Source organism: Pelophylax lessonae (genome assembly GCF_965119305.1).
Source record: "Pelophylax lessonae genome assembly, chromosome: 7".
Taxonomy (NCBI): Eukaryota; Metazoa; Chordata; class Amphibia; order Anura; family Ranidae; genus Pelophylax; species Pelophylax lessonae.
Window position 1 is genome coordinate 27,761,436 of NC_138774.1, and position 26,971 is coordinate 27,788,406.

General features: G+C 42.5%; 1 protein-coding gene across 1 annotated transcript; it reads right to left on the bottom strand.

The window, feature by feature from the left end:
- Window positions 1–215: 215 nt before the first annotated feature.
- Window positions 216–8,951, bottom strand: LOC309559753 (uncharacterized protein; the record flags this gene model as incomplete). Its single annotated transcript, XM_082263191.1, has 3 exons — window positions 216–1,198; window positions 2,986–3,045; window positions 8,894–8,951. 3 exons carry the CDS (start codon window positions 8,949–8,951, stop codon window positions 216–218), a joined length of 1,101 nt encoding a protein of 366 aa, XP_082119317.1.
- Window positions 8,952–26,971: the final 18,020 nt, after the last annotated feature.

Here is a 26,971-nt window from a genome sequence, read left to right on the forward strand (position 1 = left end):
CAACAACTTTTTTACACAGGAAATTGGAATTGGAATGTGGCACTCCATATAGGATATCATTTGCAAAGAACTGGTATTCACATTTCCCAGGTCTATCTGTGAAAACTATGTATGGTCAGCTTTAGTCTTCTCCAGTAGGTGCCACTATATCTCCAGAACCAATTTACCATTGGTTCTTTCCGAATAGACCTGTATATGTCTCTAGAACCATTTGCTCAGTGGTCCTTAACTAATAGATCGGCGTTATCTCCAGAACCCTCCACTCCTTGGTCCTTTCCAAACAGTCCTGTGTTATCTCCAGAACCTTCCACTCCTTGGTCCTTTCCAAACAGTCCTGTGTTATCTCCAGAACCCTCCACTCCTTGGTCCTTTCCAAACAGCCCTGTGTTATCTCCAGAACCCTCCACTCCTTGGTCCTTTCCAAGCAGTCCTGTGTTATCTCCAGAACCCTCCACTCCTTGGTCTTTTCCAAACAGTCCTGTGTTATCACCAGAACCCTCCACTCCTTGGTCCTTTCCAAACAGTCCTGTGTTATCTCCAGAACCCTCCACTCCTTGGTCCTTTCCAAACAGCCCTGTGTTATCTCCAGAACCCTCCACTCCTTGGTCCTTTCCAAACAGTCCTGTGTTATCTCCAGAACCCTCCACTCCTTGGTCTTTTCCAAACAGTCCTGTGATATCTCCAGAACCCTCCACTCCTTGGTCCTTTCCAAACAGTCCTGTGTTATCTCCAGAACCCTCCACTCCTTGGTCCTTTCCAAACAGTCCTGTGTTATCTCCAGAACCTTCCACTCCTTGGTCCTTTCCAAACAGTCCTGTGTTATCTCCAGAACCTTCCACTCCTTGGTCCTTTCCAAACAGTCCTGTGTTATCTCCAGAACCTTCCACTCCTTGATCCTTTCCAAACAGTCCTGTGTTATCTCCAGAACCCTCCACTCCTTGGTCCTTTCCAAACAGATCTGTGTTATCTCCAGAACCCTCTTCTCCTTGGTCCTTTCCAAACAGTCCTGTGTTATCTCCAGAACCCTCCACTCCTTGGTCCTTTCCAAACAGTCCTGTGTTATCTCCAGAACCCTCCACTCCTTGGTCCTTTCCAAACAGTCCTGTGTTATCTCCAGAACCCTCCACTCCTTGGTCCTTTTCAGTCTGTGCATTTTCATCTCCAGAACCACGTTCTCCCATTAATTCATTAATAAAACCTTATAGTAGAAAAGAAAAGAGTTAATAATTTGGAAGGAATATTCTTGTTACACATGATTTCACATTCAGTAATAAAACTAAAAGATGCTGCAGTAATCTTCTCTACAGAAACTCAGCAGGAGGAACTTATTCCAGTACTGAATAAAGCCCTGTACACATGGGTCGAATACTGGCGGCTGACATTCTGCCCGTGTGTACGGCAGCCGGTCCAACAGAAGCCAGCCAAATGTCCAGCTTCTGTTGAAGGGGCGTGGACAAAAAACATCTGCTGATCTGTATCCGATCAGTCAATGGCTGCAAACACTGACCAATGTGTTCTGGTGAGGTTGGGTGGGTGGGGGCAGTCCTACTTAAGAATACAATATCTCAGCAGGGAGATTGCTGTACCAACATCTGATAGTTAGTACAGCGAGTACCTCTCAAACTCGGGTTGTTGAACGGAAAAAAAATGATAGTGTGTACCTAGCTTCACGATCATTTTAGCGAGCTGAAGGGGAGAAATTCAAGCCAACTTAAATTCAACCTTCATCCATTTGCACAACTTGCTCTCACCTGCCTCCCCCCCCCCCCCCATACAATTGCAGAAAAAATGTAAACTGTAAGTCCCCATTCACACTGGGGCAACCTGGTCGCCTGACAGGTCGCCGTAGGTCGCATTCCATAGAGAAGCTGTGGACCCGTTCTAATAGGAGCAAGACAAGTCGCTCCGACTTAGAGAAAGGGTCCGGAGCTTCTTTGGGGCGACCCGGAGCGACCTGCATAGACTTCAATGTTATGAAGTCCATGCCGGCCACTCCGAGGTCGCGGTGCGAGCTGCGTGCCGCGACCTGTGAGGTCACCCGTGGAAGTCGGATCGCCCCAGTGTGAATGGGGCCTTAATCTTTTTCTTTCTTTTGTTACATGTTTACTTCCTTATTCTTCACCGAGACCAGTGGTGGCTGGTGAATGAAAATTGGGGGGGGGGGGGACAGCAAAACCAACTCACCCCCCCTCCCCCCAGGCGGGACGGCCAGCCGGCAATCAAATCTACCACCCCCTCCCTCCTCCCGGGACAGACGGCTAGCTGGCTGCCCAGCTGGACAGCCAGCATCCTTACCTGCTCCTTCCCCAAACGGCTGTGAGTCTCCTCCCTCTTCCTGGCCAATGGCCAGTAAAATCGCTTCTCTTTTCAGGCACTCAGGAAAGGGGTCTCACGACCTGCTTCCTGATTGGCTGGAAGGAAAATCAGTGTGATAATAGCGAATATTCATTCGCTATTGTCATACAACTGGGTGGGCTCATCCTTTTTTGAAGCCTATTAGAAAAAAAAAATCCCCTATTGGAATCCATGCGTCCGGGCCCTGAATGTAGATTAGGGGGATGGACGCATTGATGGGGGGGGGGGGGCGGCGTCCCTGTGCCCCCAATGGATGGGCTGCCACTGACCAAGACAAGGATGATGTTTCCAGCTACGCATGTGTAGGCATGCCAAGGTCCTCTACCATAAAGCTAGCCCAGCTACAAGGCATGTCTGCGTATGTGTGGGGGGATCCAGCACTGGCAGAGACCCGCAGAGCATCTACATTTGTGCTGGATCTCCCTTCATGGCTGCAGCACTAGGAGCAGAGTGGCCAATGAGATCTTCACCTGCAAGAAGACAAGGCTGGATTCCATGGACTTCTAAGTATTTTTTTTTCTATATTTTCATGCTGGGACTATTTATAGGGATTTTACATTTTATACAGGATACCTAGGGTGGAGTTCCCCTGCCAACAGTTCTGGGCATGCATGCTTTTGTGTAACTTACCGGGAGTTGTTATGTCGCAGTCATCGCCATCGCATATGATGGAACGCACCATGCGAGATGCTGAAAGATAAGGACAGAATATTAAGGTAACAGAAGACTTTAGACATCAGATTCACCATGAGCTGGTTGAGCTACGCATACACAGTTGAGAAAACATAAAAAATAAAAAAAAACAAAGGTTATTTTTCTATAACTTCCATTAAAATAAAATTTGGTTGCTAGAAGAAACACATACAATGGAGAGTGCATGGAGAAATGTGATAAGTGCAGTAAATTCAAAGTAACCAATCAGAGCTGACTTTACCGCAGTCAGTCCATTACGGGGTAAATTCGATCTGCTCTATAACCACTTGCCGACCGCTCACATTGAGCGTACTGCAGCAAAGTGGCCCGTTATCGTCCAGCGACGTAGATCTACGTCGCAGGACTCCTCCCATTGTGGGCGGCGCGCACAGTCACAGCGGGAGTCGGGCCTGGGGAGGAGCGGCGGTGATCACCGCCCCTCTTCCCCGATCGTCGGGGATCGAGTGAGGAGATCCGCCCGCTTGTGTAAACAAAGCGGGCGGATCTACTAAGTGACAAACAGTGACAGATTGCAGGATTCTGCATAGTCACACAGTCCTCTCCCCCCACACACGTGAGTAAGCACCAGGCATACATTAACCTCTTGATCACCAATAAAAGTTAACCCCTTCCCTGCCAGTGTCATTTTTACAGTAACAGTGCATATGTATAGCACTGATTACTGTAGTCACTGGTACCCCCAAAAGTGTCAAAAATGTCAGTCAAGGGTCCGATCTGTCCGCCGCAATGTCGCAGTCCTGCAAAAAAAATCACAGATCGCCGCCATTACTCGTTAAAAAAAAAAAAAATGACATAAATTTCCGTAGTTAGTAGCTGCGATAACTTTTGCGCAAACCAATCAAAATACGCTTATTGCGATTTTTTTTTACCAAAAATATGTAGCAGAAAACAAATTGGCCTAAAATGTTAAAAAATGTTGATTTTTTATATTTTTTTGGGGGGGATTTCATATAAAAAAATGTGAAAAATATTGTTATTTGTTCAAAATTTTTGTTTATAGCGCAAAAAGTAAAAATCGCACAGGTGATCAAATACCACCAAAAGAAAGCTCTGTTTGTGGGGAAAAAATGTAGGTACAGTGTCGCACGACCGTGCAATTGTCCGTTAAAGTAACGCAGTGCCGAATCGCAAAATATGGCCTGGTCAGGAATGGGGTAAAATCTTCCGGTCTTAAAGCGGTTAAAAATACGGTCATTGAGAATTTTTTTGTCAAAGACATGTAGCTAAATACATTTTGGCCTAAATATATGACAAAAATTTAATATATTGTATATTTTTTAACTGTCAAAGTAGAAAAATATTGTTATTTTTTCAAAATTGTTGCTTTTTTTTATTAATATCGCAAAAAATAAAAAATCGCACAGGTGATCAAATACCACCAAAAGAAAGCTCTGTTTGTGGGGGAAAAAAGGACATAAATTTCATTTGGGTACGGCATTGCGACCACGCAATTGTCAGTTAAAGTCGCACAGTGCCGAATCGCAAAAAGTGGCCTGGACGTAAAGCAGGAAAATCCTCCGGTCCTAAAGTGGATAAGTAAGCGCTAGTCACTATAAAAAAACATTAGAGACTTCGGGGTTGATTTACTAAAACTGGAGAGAGGAAAATTTGGTGGAGATTTCCTTTCACTTCCTGTCCCATAGCCAAAACAGGAAGTGAGAGGAAATCCCTCTAAAGTGATGGAATTCCAAGTTTCACCAAAACTAGTGTCCCCCATTGGAAGATTTTCCCTCTATTCCTTTTCTGGTGACAACACAAAATGTGGCTTTTTCTTTCACTTTCATTGATAACAGTAAACAAGACAAATAGAAAAGGTGAATCTCCCAAATATAGACACATAGAGCAATAAAAAATATGGCAAGGGTTCTAATCCCTCTTCACTCTATCCAAAACTAAAAAAAAAAAAAAAAAAAAAAAATTGTCTTTAGTTAATAAAAACAAAAATAGCAAAAGTCTGTGTATGCTCTTAAAAATAAAGGATTTGCTGCAAATAAATAAATAAATAAATAAATAAAATGACCCGTTATTTCCTATGACTGATGGGCTTGCTATAAATTAAGAAAATGTATAACAAAGATAAGAAACATTATCCAAAAAATTCTCCAATCCAAAAATGGACAGGAGAATTGGCTCACATATCACCTTGTAAAAATGGGATTTAAGAGGCTGAGAGGTTGTCATCAAATATCATACCAACATATTTTGTATAAGAAGATACAACTTTATTGAATTCATCAAAAATAGAAAATAAAAACACAATATCTTTTTATACTAAATATGTTGGTATGATATTTGATGACAACCTCTCAGCCTCTTAAATCCCATTTTTACAAGGTGATATGTGAGCCAATTCTCCTGTCCATTTTTGGATTGGAGAATTTTTGGAACCCTTCCCCCTGTTTCTTATCTTTGTTATATGGTCTATAGGGATGTGGCTGTGAACGGTTGTCTTTAGAACCGATACCACTCTATTCGCCTATTAACCACATAATGACCGCTCACATTGCTGCTACTGCGGCAATGTGGCTCGTTATCGTCCAGCGACGTAGACCTACGTCGCTGGAATCCTCCTCCTGTGGGCGGCGCTCCCGCTGTATTCAGTCACAGCGGGAGTCGGGCCAGGGGAGGAGCGGCGGCGTTCGCCGTTGCTCTTCCCCGATCGTCGGGGAATCGAGTGTGGAGATCCGCCCGCTTGTGTAAACAAAGCGGGCGGATCTCCTAAGTGACAGACAGTGACAGATTGCAGGATTCAGCATAGCTGAACCTGCGATCTGTCCCTGTGTCACTCAGTCACCTCCCCCCACACACGTTAGTAAGCACCAGGCATACATTAACCCCTCCCTCTCCAATAAAATTAACCCCTTCCCTGCCAGTGTCATTTTTACAGTAACAGTGCATATTTATATCACTGATTACTGTAGTAATGTCACTGGTACCCCCAAAAGTGTCAAAAATGTCAGTTAGGTGTCCGATCTGTCCGCCGAAATGTCGCAGTCCCGCAAAAAAAATCGCAGATCGCCGCCATTACTCGTTAAAAAAAAAACACCAAAAATTACAGAAATCTTTCCCTTAGTTAGTAAACGCAATAACTTTTGCGCAAACCAATCAAAATACGCTTATTGCGATTTTTTTTTACCAAAAATATGTAGCAGAAAACAAATTGGCCAAAAATGATAAAAAAATTTTGATTTTTACATTTTTTGGGGGGGAATTTCATATAAAAAAATTTGAAAAATATTGTTATTTTTTCAAAATTGTCGCTCTTTTTTTGTTTATAACGCAAAAAGTAAAAATTGCACAGGTGATCAAATACCACCAAAAGAAAGCTCTGTTTGTGGGAAAAAAAGGACGTAAATTTTGTTTGGGTACGGCATTGCATGACCGCGCAATTGTCAGTTAAAGTCACACAGTGCCGAATCGCAAAAAGTGGCCTGGACGTAAGACAGCAAAATCCTCCGGTGGTAAAGTGGTTAAGAAAATGTAATCTACAGAGGATACAGTTAATGGAATTTTATGGGATCCCGAAAGACTGATGGAGATGCTTATAGTAACTTCAATGTATTTAAAATCCTCACAATCATATGTAGGAGAGTGAGGAGCAATTGTATTAATGTCATATTGTAATTAGTATCTATAGAGAGAGAAAGAAATAAAAAGAGAGAGAAACTAAAAAAAAAAAACAATATCAAAGTAAGAATTAAAAAAATAGGGAATACATATGAACCCATATTCATCATTTATCTCGCTACGCTGTAAAAAAATCACACCAGAATACATTTTAAATAAATCTTTTAAATAAAAGATCTGCTGCGAAAAAAAAAAAAAAACATAAAACGACCTGTTTTTTTCCCATGAATGATATGTTTGCTATCAATTAGGAAAATTTAATCTACAGAGGATACAGTTAATGGGATTTTATGGGGTCCAGAAGACTCATAGGGAGATGCTTATAGTAATTTCAATCCCCACAATCATATGTAGGAGAGTGAGGAGCAATTGTATTAATGTTATATTGTAATTAGTATCTATATAGAGAAAGAAAGAAATAAAAAGAAAGAGAAATAAAAAAAAAAAAAACACAATATCAAAGTAAGAATAAATGTTTTTTTAAATAAATCTTTTAAATAAAAAGATAAATAAAAGATATGTTTTTTTTTCCCATGACTGATATGTTTGCTATCAATTAGGAAAATGTAATCTACAAAGGATACAGTTCATGGGATTTTATGGGGTCCCGAAAACTCTAGAGAGATGCTTATAGTAACTTCAATGTACTTAAAATTATTATACAGGATTTATATAGCGCCAACAGTTTGCGCAGTGCTTTACAATGTGAGGGAAGACAATACAGTTACAATACAGTTCGAAACAGGAGGAACTAGAGGGCCCTGCTCGTTAGAGCTTACAATCTAGAAGGGAGGGTCAAGTGAAACAAATGGCAACAACAAGGGAGGGTCAAGTAAAATCCCCACAATCATATGTAGGAGAGTGAGGAGCAATTGTATTAATGTTATATTGTAATTAGTATCTATATCGAGTGAGAAAGAAATAAAAAGAGAGAGAAATAAAAAAAAAACACAATATCAAAGTAAGAATAATTTTTTTTTAAAATAAATCTTTTAAATAAAAGATTTATTTAAAATATATTTAAAAATCTTTTAAATAAATCTTTTAAATAAAAAGATAAATAAAAAATATGTTTTTTTCCCATGAATGATATGTTTGCTATCAATTAGGAAAATTTAATCTACAGAGGATACAGTTAATGGGATTTTATGGGGTCCAGAAGACTCATAGGGAGATGCTTATAGTAACTTCAATGTATTTAAAATCCCCACAATCATATGTAGGAGAGTGAGGAGCAATTGTATTAATGTTATATTGTAATTAGTATCTATATCGAGTGAGAAAGAAATAAAAAGAGAGAGAAATAAAAAAAAAAAAACACAATATCAAAGTAAGAATAATTTTTTTTAAAATAAATCTTTTAAATAAAAGATTTATTTAAAATATATTTAAAAATCTTTTAAATAAATCTTTTAAATAAAAAGATAAATAAAAGATATGTTTTTTTTCCCATGACTGATATGTTTGCTATCAATTAGGAAAATGTAATCTACAAAGGATACAGTTCATGGGATTTTATGGGGTCCCGAAAACTCATAGAGAGATGCTTATAGTAACTTCAATGTACTTAAAATCCCCACAATCATATGTAGGAGAGTGAGGAGCAATTGTATTAATGTTATATTGTAATTAGTATCTATATAGATTGAGAAAGAAATAAAAAGAGAGAGAAATAAAAAAAAAACACAATATCAAAGTAAGAATAATTTTTTTTTTTAAATAAATCTTTTAAATAAAAGATTTATTTAAAATATATTTAAAAATCTTTTAAATAAATCTTTTAAATAAAAAGATAAATAAAAAATATGTTTTTTTTCCCATGACTGATATGTTTGCTATCAATTAGGAAAATGTAATCTACAAAGGATACAGTTCATGGGATTTTATGGGGTCCCTGGGACTCATGTAGATATTATAATAACTTTAATGTTTAAAAAAAATTAATAAATAAACAATTATATGTAGATGAGAGAGGAGCAATTGTATTAATAATACATTGTAATAAAAATCTATAGAGAGAGAAATAATTAAAAAAGAAATAGAAATAAAAAAAACTCAATATCAAAGTAAGAATATAAAAAATAGGGAATAAAGAATATAATAAATAGGAAATACCTATGAACCCGTATTCACGAATTAACTCGCTACACTGTAAAAAAAAATCATACCAGAATGAATGTAAGAAAAGTAGATTTACCTGGCCAAGATAAAACTTGATAGACGCAGCACAAAGTGATGAGAAGAATGGCCTTCATTTTGATTGCAAGCTGTAGGTCAAGGTAGGAGGGTGAGGGGCAGATGGTGATGAGGGTCTTTATATAGGACAGACCACCTCTACATTGTCTGGGTGGGATTGCACTAAACAATAAAGTCTCCTCCCACTTATTTTGCATTCAGATAGCAAAGCCTATTGTAAAAAAAAAAAATCTAATCAATGTAATCAAAGCTTGTTTAACAACTTGGGTCCCCCCAACTTTAACTTATTTAAACCCAGGGTTTTTTTTTTTTTTTTTTTTATTTTCAGGTTTTGGATATGAGAAAAAAAAAATGGTGAAAATTATGGGACAAAAAAAAAATATTTCCTATTGATATTGAGCACATAAAAATGTAAAAGACAAGGCACAGTGTTTTTTTTTTTTTTTTTTTTTCTGAAATAAATGTTTTCATTTGTCTGGAATCAAACAATATGAAATGTGCCTGTTTTTTTTTTCAAGTTATGTGGAAAACATGGTGTAGAAATGAATGATAAAATTACATTTTATTTATTAAACTTTTTTTTTCCTCACTCTATCATTTTAACTGAGATACTTAATTTTTTTGTAGAAATTAGAAAAAAATGGTGAAAATTACAAAAAAACAAAACAAAACAAATTTCTGTTGATTTTGACCACATGAAAGATGATAGAAATTAATGATAAATTACATTTTATTTATTAAACTTTTTTTTTTCCTCACTCTATCACTTTAACTGAGATACTTAATTTTTTTGTAGAAATTAGAAAAAAATGGTGAAAATTACGAAAAAACAAACAAAACAAATTTCGGTTGATTTTGACCACATGAAAGATGATAGAAATTATTGATTAATTACATTTTATTGATGACTTTTTTTTTCTCACACTATGACTTTAACTGACATACTTTATTTTTGTGTAGAAATGTAAAAAAAAAAATTGTGAAAATTATGAAAAAAAAAAATTATTTTCCACTTCAGCTCCGGAACGTTTTACACCCATAATAACCAGGCCAGATCTCACATCGACACTAAAAAGAAAGGAAAAAATGAAAAAAAAACTGAAAAAAATGGGCCCTTTAAGGCCGTTGGGAGGAAGCTACGTATGACGTTGCTCTAGTCCTCCCAGGCCATAGAGTGGAGTGGGGGCCAGCTTGCCCTCACTCGACTTCCTCCCTAGGAGGAGAAAGGACCGGATCGCTTTTCCCACTACCGACAGCTCCGGTAAGCGGGGAAAATGACCGGAAAGTGGCGGGTGGGGCACCTCTCCGGCCACCCATCAAAGTGATCCCGTGGCGAATCCACCGCTGGGATCATTTTTATGTGAAAGAGGACTGCCTGCCCTGTAAAAAAATACCAGTAATATAGCAGCTATCTTCTATAATCCCAATATTTAACGTCAAAGTAGCGACGTAAAACTGCGGCGGGCAGTCCGGAAATTGTGAAAATATCAAATACTTATACAATCAAGTCTGCCCTTACTTTACATGTTGCAAGGGGTATCTTCTACCTTTGGATCAGCTGGCAGAGCCCATTACCTCCTGGTTTGAACATTCTGCCTTGTCTGGCAATGGGTTGGGAAGGCAGAAGGTCCACGGTGTCTGTGCCCCCTGGCAGGGCTGTATCTTGGCCTAGGCCAACAAGGCCCAGACCTAGGGCGGCACTTTGCAGGGGGGCAGCAAAAAAGCTGCCCCCCTCCACCTGAGACTCTATTGGCCACTGGTTGCTAGAGCCGCCTCTCTCATTCCCCCCTCTCTCTCACCCCCCCTCTCTCTCTCGCTCTTATCCCCCCTCTCTCTCACCCCCTCTCTCTGTCATCCCCTCTTTCATTCCCCCTCTCGCTCTCTCTCTCATCCCTCCTCTCGCTCTCATCCCCCCTCACGCTCTCTCTCTCTCTCATCCCCCCTCTCGCTCTCTCTCTTTCTCATCCCCCCTCTCGCTCTCTCTCTCATCCCCCCTCTCACTCTCTCTCTCTCTCCCTCTCTCTCATCCCCCCTTACCCTCCCCCTCTCTCTCTCTCTCCCTCACCCACCCCCCCCCCCTCATGAGATCTCAGGGGTTCATGCTGGGACTTGTAGTCCTTCAATTTTGGAGGGAGCCACATCCGTTAAGAAAAGAGTGGGGCAAATTACATAGGGGGGGGGGGGTGCCCAATTTTAGTCTTGCCTAGGGCAGCACAAAACCAAAATACACCACTGCCCCCTGGGGGTGGTCGCCCTAGTAGTGCTCTTTGTAACACTTGGGTGTTGGACCCCACTGTGTGAAGGGAACACATGGTCACAGCACTAAATTGCTTTCTTTCTGCATTGCACCTCTATGGGCTGGGCAATTTTGCTAAAGTCCGGGGCAATTTTTGTCTACCAGGCCTCAGGACCCGGCCAGTGCACTATTGCACCGCCACTTTATTATTCACTATTTATTTTTCTCCCACGTTTGTCACTTTCACTTTTGTGTGTGTTTTTTACTGGATGATGGGTGTGAGTCCTTGGGTTTACCCTGACATCTGGGGGGAAGATATGTGGCCCTCAGGTTCCTTCCTCTCCTGCCTCTGGGGAGTCTCTCTTCGGGAGAGCTCCCCTGACCTAGTATTCAATGGATGGTTTTGGCTGTCCTAGAAGAACGAGATCTGCCAGGCCTCCTGGCTAGGTGGACCATGTGAACCTATATCCTCATCAGGAGCCTTGCGCCCCGGGGTTCAGGGTGGAGATCCTACCCTTTTTGGGGGTGGACTAAAAGAAAACCCTTAAGTGCACTTTTTAGTGTGTGTGTTGCACATGTACATTTTTTGTTCACTTACAGGTTTTATGGTTCTAGGCTTTCCACCACCGCAAACTAAAAAAATAAAAATACTGGTCCTCGCCAGAGCGGCTGATCCCCGCTGATCCCCGCTGATCCCCACTGCCACTTTAAAACATCAAATACTTATCCAATCAAGTCTTCCCTTACAGTATATGTTGCAAGGGGTATCTCATATCTTTGGATCATTTTATATGTACGTCTCACCAACATCTACTTGGAAATGATAGCAGTTATGTAATGGCTACATCCGTGTAATGCACAGCTGAGAATGTTTCTGATGCCGCCTACATTGGAGAATCAATACATTTGCCAAATATCCTGATTGATTGCATCTAAGATCTTAGGTCTTAAGATCTCTAAGATTTTAAGATCTAAAATCTAAGATCAGCCAATCGTGGATATGAATTAAGCACAGGCCACTATTAACTACTTGCCGACCGCTTACTCTCTCTCTCTCTCTCTCTCTTTATATATATTATATATATACAGTGCTGTATTTTGGCCTAGGCCAACAAGGCCCAGGCCTAGGGCAGCACTTTGCAGGGGGGCAGCAAAAAAGCCCCCCCCCCCCTCCACCTGAGAATCTTTTTGGCCAGGGTTGCTAGAGCTGCCTTTTCGCACCCCCCTCCTCTCTTTCTCACACCCCCTCTTCCCTCTCTCTCATTCCCCCTCTCTCTCTCTCTCTCTCCCATCCCCCCTCTCTCTCATCCCCCCTTCTCTCTCTCTCTCTCATCCCCCTTCTCTCTCTCCCATCCCCCCTCTCTCTCGCTCTCATCCCCCCTCTCTCTCTCCCATCCCCCCTCTCTCTCGCTCTCATCCCCCCTCTCTCTTTCCCACCCCCTCTCTCTCTCTCTCTCTCATCCCCACTCTCTCTCACCCCCTCTATCTCACCCCCTCTCTCTCTCTCTCTCTCTCTCACAACTCCCTCCCTCACCCACCCCCCTCTCTCCCCCACCCCCCCCCTCTCGTGAGATCTCAGGGGTTCATGCTGGGACTTGTAGTCCTTATATTTTGGAGGGAGTCACATCCGTTAAAAAGGAAGGAGTGGGGCAAATTTACATAGGAGGGGGCGCCCAATTTTAGTCTTGCCTAGGGCAACACAAAACCAAAATACACCACTTTATATATATATATATATATGGTGGCAGAGTGGCTCCCACAGGTAAAACCATGTATGGGTACGTTGGTCGCCTGGTGGCAGCTAGGGGGCGAGCGCGTGCCCCCCGGCAGCATGCTCCCGCTCCTGATCGTCAGCTGGGAAGCCGACGCGTGTGTCAGGCAGGTCCGATTGCCGCCTGACATCCGCGATCATTCCCCGATGAGAGTCAAGGACGGTTGGCTGTTGTAAACACAGCCAACTGTCCTTCTCCCTGAAATGATCACAGAGCTCATGTGATCCTTCTATATAGGAACACAGGTCTTTATGGTAATTTTGCAAGCCACACCCCCCCCCTCACAGTTAGAATCACTCCCCTAAGGTCACATTTAACCCCTTGATAACCTACACTGTTAACCCTTTCCCTTCCAGTGTCATTAGTACAGTAACAGTGCATATGTTTAGCACTGATTACTGTAGCAATGTCACTGGTACCCCCAAAAGTGTCAAAAATGTCAGTTAGGGGTCCGATCTGTCTGCCGCAATGTCGCAGTCCCGCAAAAAATCGCAGATTGCCGCCATTACTATTAAAAAAGAATAAAAAACAATAGAAATGGCATAAATCTTTCCCGTAGCTAGTAGACGCAATGACTTTTGCGCAAACCAATCAAAATACACTTATTGCAATTTATTTTACCAAAAATATGTAGCAGAAAACAAATTGGCCTAAAATGTTAAAAAATTTGGATTTTTAATTTTTTTTTTTTTGAAAATGTTATATAGCAGAATGTGAAAAATATTTTTTTTTTTTTTTTAAATTGTCTCTATTTTTTTGTTTGTAGCGCAAAAAATAAAAATTGCACAGGTGATCAAATACCACCAAAAGAAAGCTCTATTTGTGGGAAAAAAAAGGATGTCAATTTTATTTGGGTACAGCGTCGCACGACCGCGCAATTGTTCGTTAAAATAACGCAGTCCCGAATCGCAAAATAGGGCCTGGTCATTAAGGGGGGAAATCATTCCGATCTTAAAGTGGTTAATAATAATAATAATAATAATATTGTTATTATTATTATAATTATTATTATCATTATTATTATAATACAGGATTTATTTAGTTCCAGCAGTTTTTGCAGCACTTTACACCATGGCGGCAGACAGAACAATACAGGAGAAAAAAGAGGGCCAGTTGCTAGAGCCTTCTCTACAATCAAAGAGGGAGGTTCAAGAAATACAAAAGGTAATAACTGTGGGGGATGGTAGCAGACTGGCTAGGAGGGTGGGCAGGATTTTGCAGATGGAGGACCTGACCCACCAGGCCCTTGATACCCCTTCCAAGTTCTACGAAACCTGGGCCTTGTGGATCGACTTTTCCTTTTCAGATGATTACCGCCACCTACGGACCAGTCAGAGTTAATACAGGGCCATCTTACCAAATGGGCACAATGGGCAGTCGCCCAGGGGCCCCACTTGCCCAGGGGGCCCCAGCCAAGCATTAGTCCTGATTCCTGTGTGCATCCCGCCACTGAACTTAGCAAGTGGCAAGCTCCTGTCGGCCCTGGGCTGCTGTTAGGCCACTTGGGCCGTGGAGGGGGAGCCCACAACTGCAGGATGGCCTGTCCGCCTCCACGGGAACAGGCGCACACAGGACAGTCGAGTCTGACTCTCAACCAGACCCAGCCGCCTCAATTAGGAAGCTGTCATTAGCCTGGCACTGCTGTACCAATAAATATCGCCTTATCGATAATTTGCATTTTTATTCTCATGGGTGATTGTATAGGGAGGGCCCCAGTGCACTGCATTGCCCAGGGCCCTTTAATGCTTTTAAGATGGCACTGAGTTAATACACTGTACAGATTACACCTGCTGCCTAGCTTAAGTCAGTGGGAATGCACCCGCTTTTCGCTATGTCGATTGGCGTACTGCTGTATCCCCTCTTCCAAGTTCCATGAAAAGTCCATTCAGCCCACCGAAATGTGTGATGGCAGTCCGTGGAGCAAAGTCTCTAAGTTCAGGTTCCAAGGCCCTCAACAGGCTCTGTGTAAAGGGGCACTCCCAGAAAACCACCCATGGGGCACATACCCCACGGGCTTCTTTCAGAGTCTGGCCATTGGCCAGACCAGAGCAGCCCCATCCCTACCAGGAGGTATCAGAATTTAGACAGCTTAGGGAGAGCCTTGCTTACAAATGGGGACAAGCCTTGTGCACAAAGCCAGATTCAACCCAGGAGGAAACAGTCTCTCCCACCACCATCACCATTCCTTACCAATTACAACAGAAGGTATACTCGCTAGCGCCCCCACTCAAAAAGAGGCGCCAGCATTCTCCCCTCTGAACACTGATAAGAACAGATACTACACATTGTAGCGAAGTGTCATTTCTTCATTGTTGTCACATGAAAAGATAGAATAAAATATTTACAAAAATGTGAGGGGTGTACTCACTTTTGTGAGACACTGTATATCTGTATAGTTTGTAATTGGATAGAAGTTTTTACTAATTGAATTTCTTTTCTATAGTCAGTAGAAATTCTGGAATAACGAGCTTTGTCTTCGGGACAGTTTAATGCAATCAGGTCCTGTTTATATGATAATGAATTTGCACATCAATAGGTCTAAATTAAAGGTAAAAGAACAATGTAGTGATGTTTACAGTAGATAGGTCTGTGAAACTGCCACACCATTTAGAGCATGGGGGTAAACCTTTTGGCTTATCTGGGCCACATTGAGTGTAGAGAAATTTTTTTGGGCCGCATATAAAATATATACTATAGTTAAGGTATATAAGTAATAAAACGTTGCCGCGCCCTTCCCTCGCTGCTGCGCCCACCCAGCACTAATTTAACACAACTAGTGGATGATCCCCTCCGAGGCAGCCTCTGCCTACAGTTAGTTGGAAGCCACTGTGGCCGTTTACCCGACCCGACTTCCTTCCTCCCCAGCAAAAAAAATAAATAAATTGTCAGGGGGCAGTGGGCCGCATTGCCTGTGGTTACGGGCCGCGTGTTGGACATGCCTGATTTAGAGTATCTCACAAAAGTGAGTACACCCCTCACATTTTTGTAAATATTTTATTATATCTTTTCATGTAAAAACACTTAAGAAATGACACTTTGCTACAATGTAAAGAGTGATAACACCAAATTTAACACACCTGCTCCCCATTCACACCTGAGACCTTGTAACACTAACGAGTCACATGACACCAGGGAGGGAAAATGGCTAATTGGGCGCAATTTGGACACTTTCACTTAGGGGTGTACTCACTTTTGTTGCCAGCGGTTTAGACATTAATGGCTGTGTGTTGAGTTATTTTGAGGGGACAGCAAATTTACACTGTTATACAAGCTGTACACTCACTACTTTACATTGTAGCAAAGTGTCATTTCTTCAGTGTTGTCACATGAAAAGATATAATAAAATATTTACAAAAATGTGAGGGGTGTACTCACTTTTGTGAGATACTGTACATCAGATAGCATACAATCCAATCTATTAAACCGACTTATGCATTGACAGTTTCAGCGGGTACCTAGTTTTGACAGGTACCCGCTCCCACTTCCGCTCGGAGCGCCGCGGCGCCCTGAGCGGAAGTTCTCCTCTCCCCCTCCCTCCCTGCAATCTTCTGGGACACGTCAGAGGTCCCAGAAGATTGCCGGCCAATCACGGCGCGCAGCGTGACTCGCGCATGCGCAGTGGGTACCCGGCTGTGAAGCCGCAAACTGTAACAGCCGGGTGCCCACAGCAGTGATGCCGGCGCCGGCACAGGTGAGTAAATGGCTGGAACTCCGCTTTAAGTACCGAAAGGCGGTATCTGTACTTTCCTGGAGTAGAATTTTTTTCTCCTACTTCCACTTTTACTTCACTACATTTTTTCAATGATTTCAATACTTCTACTCCGATATTTTTTTTTTGTGCTGCATAGTTACTCGTTACTATTATAAAAATGACCACTGCCAGAACAGTAGATGGCAGGTTTCATGAAGCTCAAAACATGTGTATTATCAGCGCATACAAAAATAAAAGCTACTGTATGTATAAATAAAGCTGCATTTGAAATAATAAAAAACAATATGATGTTCAAACTTTTGACTTCTTTCTTTAATAACTACATAACACAGTACTTGTACTTTTACTTTCAGTACTTGAGTAGCAAAATTTTTAAAAAAACTACTTGCAATACTTAAGTACAAAAAATGTTGAATACTTTAGTACTTCTACTCAAGTCACTTTTTGATCGAGCACTTCCACTTCTACTCAAGTATGGGTTTCGAGTACTTTATATAACTCTGCAGACCTGGCAGCAGAATAAACACCTGAAGGTGGTCAGATTGTACCTCCAATGTCTATGGCAACCTAACAGCCCATTCACACTGCCGCGACAGGATTTTGTGGGGCGACCTGTGAAGTCGGGGTGCACAGCGGCGCGACTTGCACGGACTTCATATAATTGAAGTCAATGCAAGTCGCCTCCAGGTCGCCCCAAAGCAGTACAGGACCCTTTTTCTAAGTCTGAGCGACTTGTGTCGCTCCTATTAGAACGGGTTCTGTACTATTCAATGGCGAGCGACTTGGTCGCCTGACAAGCCGCGCTAGTGTGAATGGACCCTTAATGTACCCATAGATATCACAAACCTCGCCTCGCCCCATAGAAATGATCTGGACTGGCTAAAGTTGGCCATATAAACCCTGGCGATCCTTGAAAACTCACTCATTCAGGAAAGCCTACCCCACCTCCACCTAAGAAATGCACCCCAGTCCCCTCCATCAGATCACCCCCTGCAGCTATTACCTTTTCTACCACCTCCCCCTCCCTTTAGATTGTAAGCTCCATGAGCAGGGCCCTCCTATTTCTTCTGTAACTGTAACATCCCCCTCTACATTGTAAAGAGCTGCGTAAACTTTTGGTGCTAAGAAATCCTGTATAATAATAATATAATGGTAGACTTTAGGACAAACACTGAAAAATGAAAAATCTCATCGGTACATTCGATAATGCCGTCAAAGACTTAACAAATGTTGTATGAAAGTACCCCAATGAAAACCACATTCTCTGTGAAAATTGTGTTCATTTGAGGAATGTCTTCCATCCTGCTAGATACATTTTTTACATCGCTGTGGTCAAAAACTATTATAATTTGATCATATTAACACATAAAAAAATCTCCTAGAAAGTTTAACATAATGACTACCCTCTGGATTGCTAATGCTGTAACCGTCTTGCCCTCTACCCCCCCCCCCCCCATTTTTTTTCTATTCTTCCTTCTCTCTTTCTCTTGCTCCTTCTTTCTTATCTCTCCTTTGTTAACATTGTACAATAGTAACCATTGTTGGTTGCTCTTGCTAGAATTATAGTTTGTTTACTGATACTTTCAGCCCTGTACATGGGGACATAGGTGCGCCCAGTCTATTGCATTAGGGTGTGCACCACAAAGCCCATATACAGGTGTATTTGTGTATAGACACAGTATCTCACAGAAGTGAGTACACCCCTCACATTTTTGTAAATATTTTATTATATCTTTTCATGTGACAACACTGAAGAAATTACACTTTGCTTGTGAAAATGTCCAAATTTGACCCAAAGTGTCAATATTATGTGTGGCCACCATTATTTCCCAGCACTGCCTTAACCCAATGGGGCTCCTAAAAAAACTGTATAAAAAAAATAATAATAATAATACATCATTGTAAAAGAATATTGTAAAAAATAATAAAATTGTAAAAATGATAGAAAATTTGTAAAAATAAACTACTGACACCGTCCACTGCTCTACTAAAATATATATACAGTATCTCATATATATATACTGTATATATATATATATATATATATATATATATATATATACAAACCCAATTCCAAAAAAGTTGGGACACTGTACAAATTGTGAGTAAAAAAGGAATGGACTAATTTACAAATCTCATAAACTTATATTGTATTCACAATATAATATAGATAACATATCAAATGTTGAAAGTGAGCCAATTTGAAATGTCATGCCAAATATTGGCTCATTTTGGATTTCATGAGAGCTACACATTCCAAAAAAGTTGGGACAGGTAGAGGCCAGAAAAGTTAAATGTACATATAAGGAACAGCTGGAGGACCAATTTTCATCTTATTAGGTCAATTGGCAACATGATTGGGTATAAAAAGAGCCTCTCAGAGTGGCAGTGTCTCTCAGAAGTCAAGATGGGCAGAGGATCACCAATTCCTCCAATGCTGCGGCGAGAAATAGTGGAGCAATATCAGAAAGGAGTTTCTCAGAAAAAAATTGCAAAGAGTTTGAAGTTCTCATCATCTACAGTGCATAATATCATCCAAAGATTCAGAGAATCTGGAACAATCTCTGCGTGTAAGGGTCAAGGCCGGAAAACCATACTGGATGGCGGTGATCTTTGGGCCCTTGCCCTTGCCGGCTAAAACGCTATAGTCCAAAAAAGAAGCCATATCTAAACATGATACAGGCATTTTCTCTGGGCCAAGGCTCATTTAAAATGGACTGTAGCAAAGTGGAAAACTGTTCTGTGGTCAGAGGAATCAAAATTTGAAGTTATTTTTGGAAAACTGGGACGCCATGTCATCCGGACTAAAGAGGACAAGGACAACCCAAGTTGTTCTCAGCGCTCAGTTCAGAAGCCTGCATCTCTGATGGTATGGGGTTGCATGAGTGCGTGTGGCATGGGCAGCTTACACATCTGGAAAGGCACCATCAATGCTGAAAGGGGACAGCAAATAACAGTGTAAATTTGCTGTCCCCTCAAAATAACTCAACACACAGCCATTAATGTCTAAACCGCTGGCAACAAAAGTGAGTACACCCCTAAGTGAAAATGTCCAAATTGGGTCAAACCATTTTCTCTCCCCAGTGTCATGCGACTCGCTAGTGTTACAAGTTCTCAGGTGTGAATGGGGAGCAGGTGTGTTAAATTTGGTGTTATTGCTCTCCCTCTCTCATACTGGTCACTGGAAGATCAACATGGCACCTCATGGCAAAGAACTCTCTGAGGATCTGAAAAAAGAATTGTTGCTCTTCATAAAGATGGCCTAGGCTATAAGAAGATTGATAAGACCCAGAAACTGAGCTGCAGCACGGTGGCCAAGACAATACAGCGGTTTAACAGAACAGGTTCCACTCAGAGCAGGCCTCACCATGGTCGACCAAAGGAGTTGAGTGCAGGTGCTCAGCGTCATATCCAGAGGTTGTCTTTGGGAAATAGTATGAGTGCTGCTAGCATTGCTGCAGAGGTTGAAGGGGTGGGGGGTCAGCCTGTCAGTGCTCAGACCATATGCCGCACACTGCATCAAATTGGTCTGCATGGCTTTCATCCCAGAAGGAAGCCTCTTCTAAAGATGATGTACAAGAAAGCCCGCAAACAGTTTGCTGAAGACAAGCAGACTAAGGAACATGGATTACTGGAACCATGTCCTGTGGTCTGATGAGGCCAAAATAAAATTATTTGGTTCAGATGGTGTCAAGGGTGTGTGGCGGCAACCAGGTGAGGAGTACAAAGACAAGTGTGCCTTGCCTACAGTCAAGCATGGTGGTGGGAGTGTCATGGTCTGGGGCTGCATGAGTGCTGCCGGAACTGCGGAGCTACAGTTCATTGAAGGAACCATGAATGCCAACATGTACTGTGACATACTGAAGCATAGCATGATCCCCTCCATTTGGAGACTGGGCCGCAGGGCAGTATTCCAACATGATAACGACCCCAAACACACCTCCAAGACAACCACTGCCTTGCTAAAGAAGCTGAGGGTAAAGGTGATGGACTGGCCAAGCATATCTCCAGACCTAAACCCTATTGAGCATCTGTGGGGCATCCTCAAATGGAAGGTGGTCTCTAACATCCACCAGCTCCGTGATGTCATCATGGAGGAGTGGAAGAGGACTTCAGTGGCAACCTGTGAAGCTCTGGTGAACTCCATGCCCAAGAGGGTTAAGGCAGTGCTAGGAAATAAAGGTGGCCACACAAAATATTGACACTTTGGGCCCAAATTCTAAATTTTTACTTAGGAGTGTACTCACTTTTGTTGCCAGCGGTTTAGACATTAATGGCTGTGTGTTGAGTTATTTTGAGGGGACAGCAAATGTACACTGTTATACAAGCTGTACACTCACTACTTTACATTGTACAAATTTTTTATCATAACGTTTTTACAATTTTATTATTTTTTTTACAATATTTGTTTACAATAATTTATTATTACTATTTTTATTTTTTTTACAATTTTTTTAGGAGCCCCATTGGGGGGCTTTGGTGAAATATTAGAGGTCTAAACAGACCCCCTGACGTCTCACTTTTGAGACAAAGATTCCCCAGTCCCTTTCTCTGCAGCCAAGCAGCAGGGAAAATCTGTGCAGCATAGCATGATTAGAGTATGCCCAGGCACACCTAGCGCACCCTGTGTGCACGCCTATGCATGGGGGTATATTCTACCCCTTGCCAACTGACTGTCAGGTTGTTTTTACTATGGATATGTTTGCTATTGTTATAACCAAGTTTTGGGTTAGTGCCGGTTCACACTGGGGCGACCTGTGAGGCGACCTGGTCGCCTCACAGGTCGCCTCCCATAGGGAAGCTGCGTACCCGTTCTAATAGGAGCGACACAAGTCGCTCCAACCTAGAAAAAGGGTCCGGAGCTTCTTTGGGGCGACCAGGAGGCGACCGCCATAGACTTCAATGTTATGAAGTCCGTGGCGGCCGCTCTGAGGTCGCGGCGCGCTGCTCGCACCGCGATCTCGGAGGTCGCCCCTGCAAGTAGCGTCGCGGTAATGTGAACCGGCGCTTAGACAAAGCATCTCTCTTGTATTTTCTATTCAGGGTTTTTTTTCAGCGGGGACGTTGGGGGGGGGGGGGGGGGACGCAGTTCCGACACCTCCAGCACTGAATGTATGTAATGGCAAGAGGTGCTGGGGTGGGCTGCAGGGTCTATTGATGTTGGCTCCCGGGGGGGTTAGCTGGAGGGGACCTAGTTTTTAAGGGGGGTCAATTGTTGCTGGGGGGGGTCAATTGTTGCAGGTGGTGAATCTATTGTTGCTGGGGAGGTCTATTGTTGCAGGTGGTGAATCTATTGTTGCTGGGGGGGGTCTATCGTTGCAGATGGTGAATCTATTGTTGCTGGGGAAGGCTCTTATGTTGCTGGGGCGGTCAGTTGTTGCTGCTGCTGCGAGAGATCTACTGTTGAGGGAGGGGGCTGCTAGAGAGTCTATTGATGCTGCACACATAGGCTGGGAAAAACCCCACTGCCAGTGTGTCCAGGAGCTTGACGAGTGTTAATGCATCTAAATACGTTAAGGCTGGGCACATTAGCGTTTGAGCATTGTTTTATTTCAATGACCAGAATAAATTATTATTCTGGCCAATGCAATGAATTAACACCCAAGTGCTTGACATGCCTGAAGGCATTGCACACATTTACAAGCGTCAATCGGTTTTTCTACCAAAGCAATGCTGCCAGGAGGAAAGGCATTTAGGAGGGAGAAATAGCAAGAAAAAAATAAGGCCTCCAATAGTTTAATGCAGGACTGAGTGGTTGCTGATTCTTCTTGGTACTATATACACAAACAAAATATAGGCATATTATACATTGTTGGTGGTCCACTGAGACATCTAAGCCACTCTGTAGCCCCCCCCCCCCCACACTCTGACTATTCAGCAACTTCAACCTGTATGTGGAAGTAATAAAGCAGTGATTTCCAAACTGCGCCCGGGGGCCGGATGCGGCCCTTTGCTTGCCTTTATCTGGTCCCTTGGACACTATTCCTTCCACTGACACCAACAATGTGACACTATTCCTCCAACTGACACCAATGATGGGGCACTATTCTTCCTACTAAAACCAATGATGGGGTATTATTCCTTCCAATGACACCAACAATGGGGCACTATTCCTCCCACTGACACCAATGATGGGGCACTATTCCTCCCATTGACACCAATGATGCAGCACTATTCCTCCCATTGACACCAATGATGCAGCACTATTCCTCCCATTGACACCAATGATGGGATTCCTTTGACTACCAATGATGAAGCACTATTCCTCCCACTACCAATGATGTAGCACTATTCCTCCCACTCACACCAATGATGGGGTACTATTTCTCCTGCTGACACCAATGATGGGGTACTATTTCTCCCACTGACACCAATGATGGGGCACTATTCCTCCCACTGACACCAATGATAGTGCACTATCCCTCCCACTAACACCAATGGTGGGGCACTATTCCTCCCAATGGCACCAATGACGGAGTACTATTTTTCCCACTGACACCAATGATGGGGCACTATTCCTCCCACTGACACCAATGATGCAGCACTATTCCTCCCACTGACACCAATGTTGGGGTTCTATTCCCCCCACTGATACCAATGATGGGACACTATTCCTCCCACTGATACCAATGATGGGGCACTATTCCTCCCACTGATACCAATGATGGGGCACTATTCCTCCCACTGATACCAATGATGGGGTACTATTCCTCCCACTGACACCAATGATGGGGCACTATTCCTCCCACTGACACCAATGATGGGGCACTATTTCTCCCACTACCAATGATGGGGCACTATTCCTCCCACTGACACCAATGATGGGGCACTATTTCTCCCACTACCAATGATGGGGTACTATTCCTTCATCTGACACCAAGTCCAGCCCCCCTAAAATCTCAAGAAAATTAAACTGGCCCCTTATTCAGAAAGTTTGAAGTCCCCTGTAATAGAGGAAGGGTGAGGGGTACACAGCGAAAGAAAATTTCTTTTTGCAGTCAATCACTATTTTTTCAAGAGATTTTACACATAAGTGATATGAAGTAGCCACCGTTTCTTGTTAGGACTTCTGATTGGAGGCTTCAGTGTGGATATTCATCCATTTGTAAGAATTCAGTAATATATTGGAATTCAGAGTGTGCTATATTGAGAATGTCATGTAGCAGGAAAGATAATGAGAGAATGTTTATGACATTTAGGCTGCTCTTGGCATATTTAGAATGTGATAAAAAAAAAAAAATGAAACTTGGTTATAGATGAACAGATGTCTTCCTCAGAAAGATGAGAAGTAAAGCACCTTTACCAGTCTTCAAATCTGGTGTCACCCAATGTGATGTAGCATGTGACTTGGTTGCTGTAAGGCAGTGGTCTCCAAACTGCAGCCTTGTGGTCCTTTGCCTGCCTTTATCTGGCTCTTGGGCCATTATTTCACCAATTAGGGCACCATTCCCCCTACTGACACCCTTAACCACTTTACGACCGCCAACCGCAGATATACTGCGGCAGGCAGCTGCCCCTAGGCAAAGTTACGTAGGTATATGTCACTCACTCCCAGGAGGCTAGGGGGCGAGCGAGTGCGGGGAAGGCGATGCGTGTGTCAGGCAGCTTCGATTGCCACCTGACACCCGCGATCGTTCCACCTGAGAGAGAGAAGGATGGTCGGCTGTTGTAAAAACAGCTAACCGTTCTTCTCCCTGCAATGATCATAGAGCCCATGTGATCCTTCTATATAGGATCACAGGTCTCTATGGTCATTTCAGAAGCCCTGCCCCCATACAGTTAGAATCACTCCCCTAGGCTAACACTTAACCCTATGATCATCCATGGGTTAACCCCTTCCTTGCCAGTGTCATTATTACAGTAACAGTGCATATTTTTAGCACTGATTACTGTAGTAATGTCACTGGTACCCCCAAAAGTGTCAAAAATATCAGTGAGGGGTCCAATCTGTCCGCCGCAATGTCGCAGTTCTGCAAAAAAAATCGCAGATCGCCGTCATTACTAGTAAAAAAAAAACAATAAAAATGACATAAATCTCTCCCGTAGTTAGTAGACTCGATAACTTTTGCGCAAACCAATCAAAATACGCTTATTGCGATTTTTTTTTTACCAAAAATATGTAGCAGAAAACAAATTGGCCTAAAATGTTAAAAAATTTTGATTTTTACATTTTTTTTTTTGAGAATGTCATGTAACAGAATGTGAAAAATTTTGTTTTTTTCAGAAATTGTCGCTCTTTTTTTGTTTATAGCTCAAAAAATAAAAAACGCACAGGTGATCAAATACCACCAAAAGAAAGCTCTATTTGTGGAGGAAAAAAGATGTAAATTTTGTTTGGGTACAGCGTCGCACGACCGTGCAATTGTCCGTTAAAGTAATACTTTGCCGAATCGCAAAATAGGGCCTGGTCATTAAGGGGCCCCCTTAATGAAGGAGAGTAAATTGGCCCTTTGCCTACATTTTTTGTAGACCCCGGCTGTAAGAGAATGATGGACACACTTTTATTCATTAGACTTTTGTTGCACCAAAACTATCATATATATGCCTCGTTTCCACTGAGCGGAACGGTTCGGGTCGGTACAGTTTGGAAGGGTTAGAATGGTCCGGTCTATTCAGGTGAGCGTTTCCACTGCAAGTCGGGCCACCAGGGACCATGCGGGGTTTACACCAAACTAGGTGTTTATTTTGCTCTTTCATTTGACGTGAGCATTGACGTTTTCCTGTCCGCCAATCAGTGGAATCTATCATGTGACGCCAGTAGCTCCGCCCTAACCGTACCGTACCATTTCCTATGGCCCTACATCTGAAGCAGGACCAGGAATGGTGCGGTTTGGTTCGGTTGTATGGGCCACTTTCATAATGGAAACACCAAAAAATAGCGTACCGTACCGAACCGATCCGAACCGTTCCGCTCAGTGGAAACGAGGCAATATATTCCCTTTTTACTATGCCAATTGCCTTATGTACCCTTCTTCCCCCTCTTTTTTATTCCTTTCCCCCCTTGTTTCTGTATGAATAGGGATGGAGGCATCTAGCCACAGATGGGCAGTGCCTCACACAAAGTCCCAAATGTTTGTTCTTGTTTTTGAAGTTTGAAAACCTGTGTGTGTAATAACCGGCATTTCCAGCTATCAGAAGTGCTCATCCCTGCCCCCTACACAAGCCCCAAATGGCCTAATACCTGGCCAATAATTAGTCTAGATCAATGAATTGGAACGGAGTCGGGATGTCTGGGGCCAGCCTGGGACAACGTGTCAAGGTGTTTTCCTACAGTGCTACAAAAGGCAAACCCCCCCCCCCCCCAAAAAAAAAGCACTTTTTTGCATATGCATGCCATTGAATCAGTAAAACCAGCATTTCCAGATAGCAGTGCTTGTCCAGCCAGGCTGGGACAATGTGTCAAGGCGTTTTCCTACACTCCACACATGCACATTAGCACACTTTGCATATGCATGCCATTGAATTTGTTTTTCAAATGTTAATCAGATTCACCTAAGATGTTCCTTTTGGCCCTGCAGCTGTTTGACTGTCAATTGGTTGAGAAGATTTTGACCAAGTTTTTCTGGGAAGCCATGCCTTAAATTTCTTTAAAAGGTGTATAGTGGGTGGGGCGCTACTTAGCAATGTAAATATAAGGGTTACATTTGTGTACCGTGAAGTGCTGTGTTTGGTAAACATGATCGCAGGAAAACACAAAATAAAAGCAACAAATAAATATCATTAAATAAAATACCCGTGATCCAAACAGTGATCGAAAAAGTGACTGGGGCGCTTTAAAGTGCTTCACAACTGTGCTTTACAGTAATCCCCCGCTACATTGCGGTTCAGTTTTTTTGCGGTCCCGGTAATTCGCGTTTTTTTTTGTAATGTTATTTTACTATATAAATCATTTAAAATGAAAGATTTTTGTGTTTTTCATAGCTCTTGCTCTGTCTCCAAGTATCTTTTATGTGTTTAAATGAGTTTCTATTGTTTTAAAAGTGTGTTTAAAGACCTTAAAATGCTTTTACACATACAGTGACAGTAAAAAAATCATGCCTACAATGCATTTTAATAGGGTTTTTCTATTTCGCGGAATTTCACTTTTCGCGGCTGGGTCCGGAACGTAACCCCCGCAATGGAGGGGGGTTTACTGTATACAGAAAAGACTGCTGGTAGAATAAGTCCCCGTTTACACTAAGGCGACCTGGTCGCCTCACAGGTCGCCGTAGGTCGCCTGCCATAGATCAGCACAGGACCCGTTCTAATAGGAGCGACACAAGTCGTTCCGACTTAGAAAAAGGGTCCGGAGCTTCTTTGGGGCGACCACCATAGACTTCAATGTTATGAAGTCCGTGCCGGCCGCTCCGAGGTCGCGGC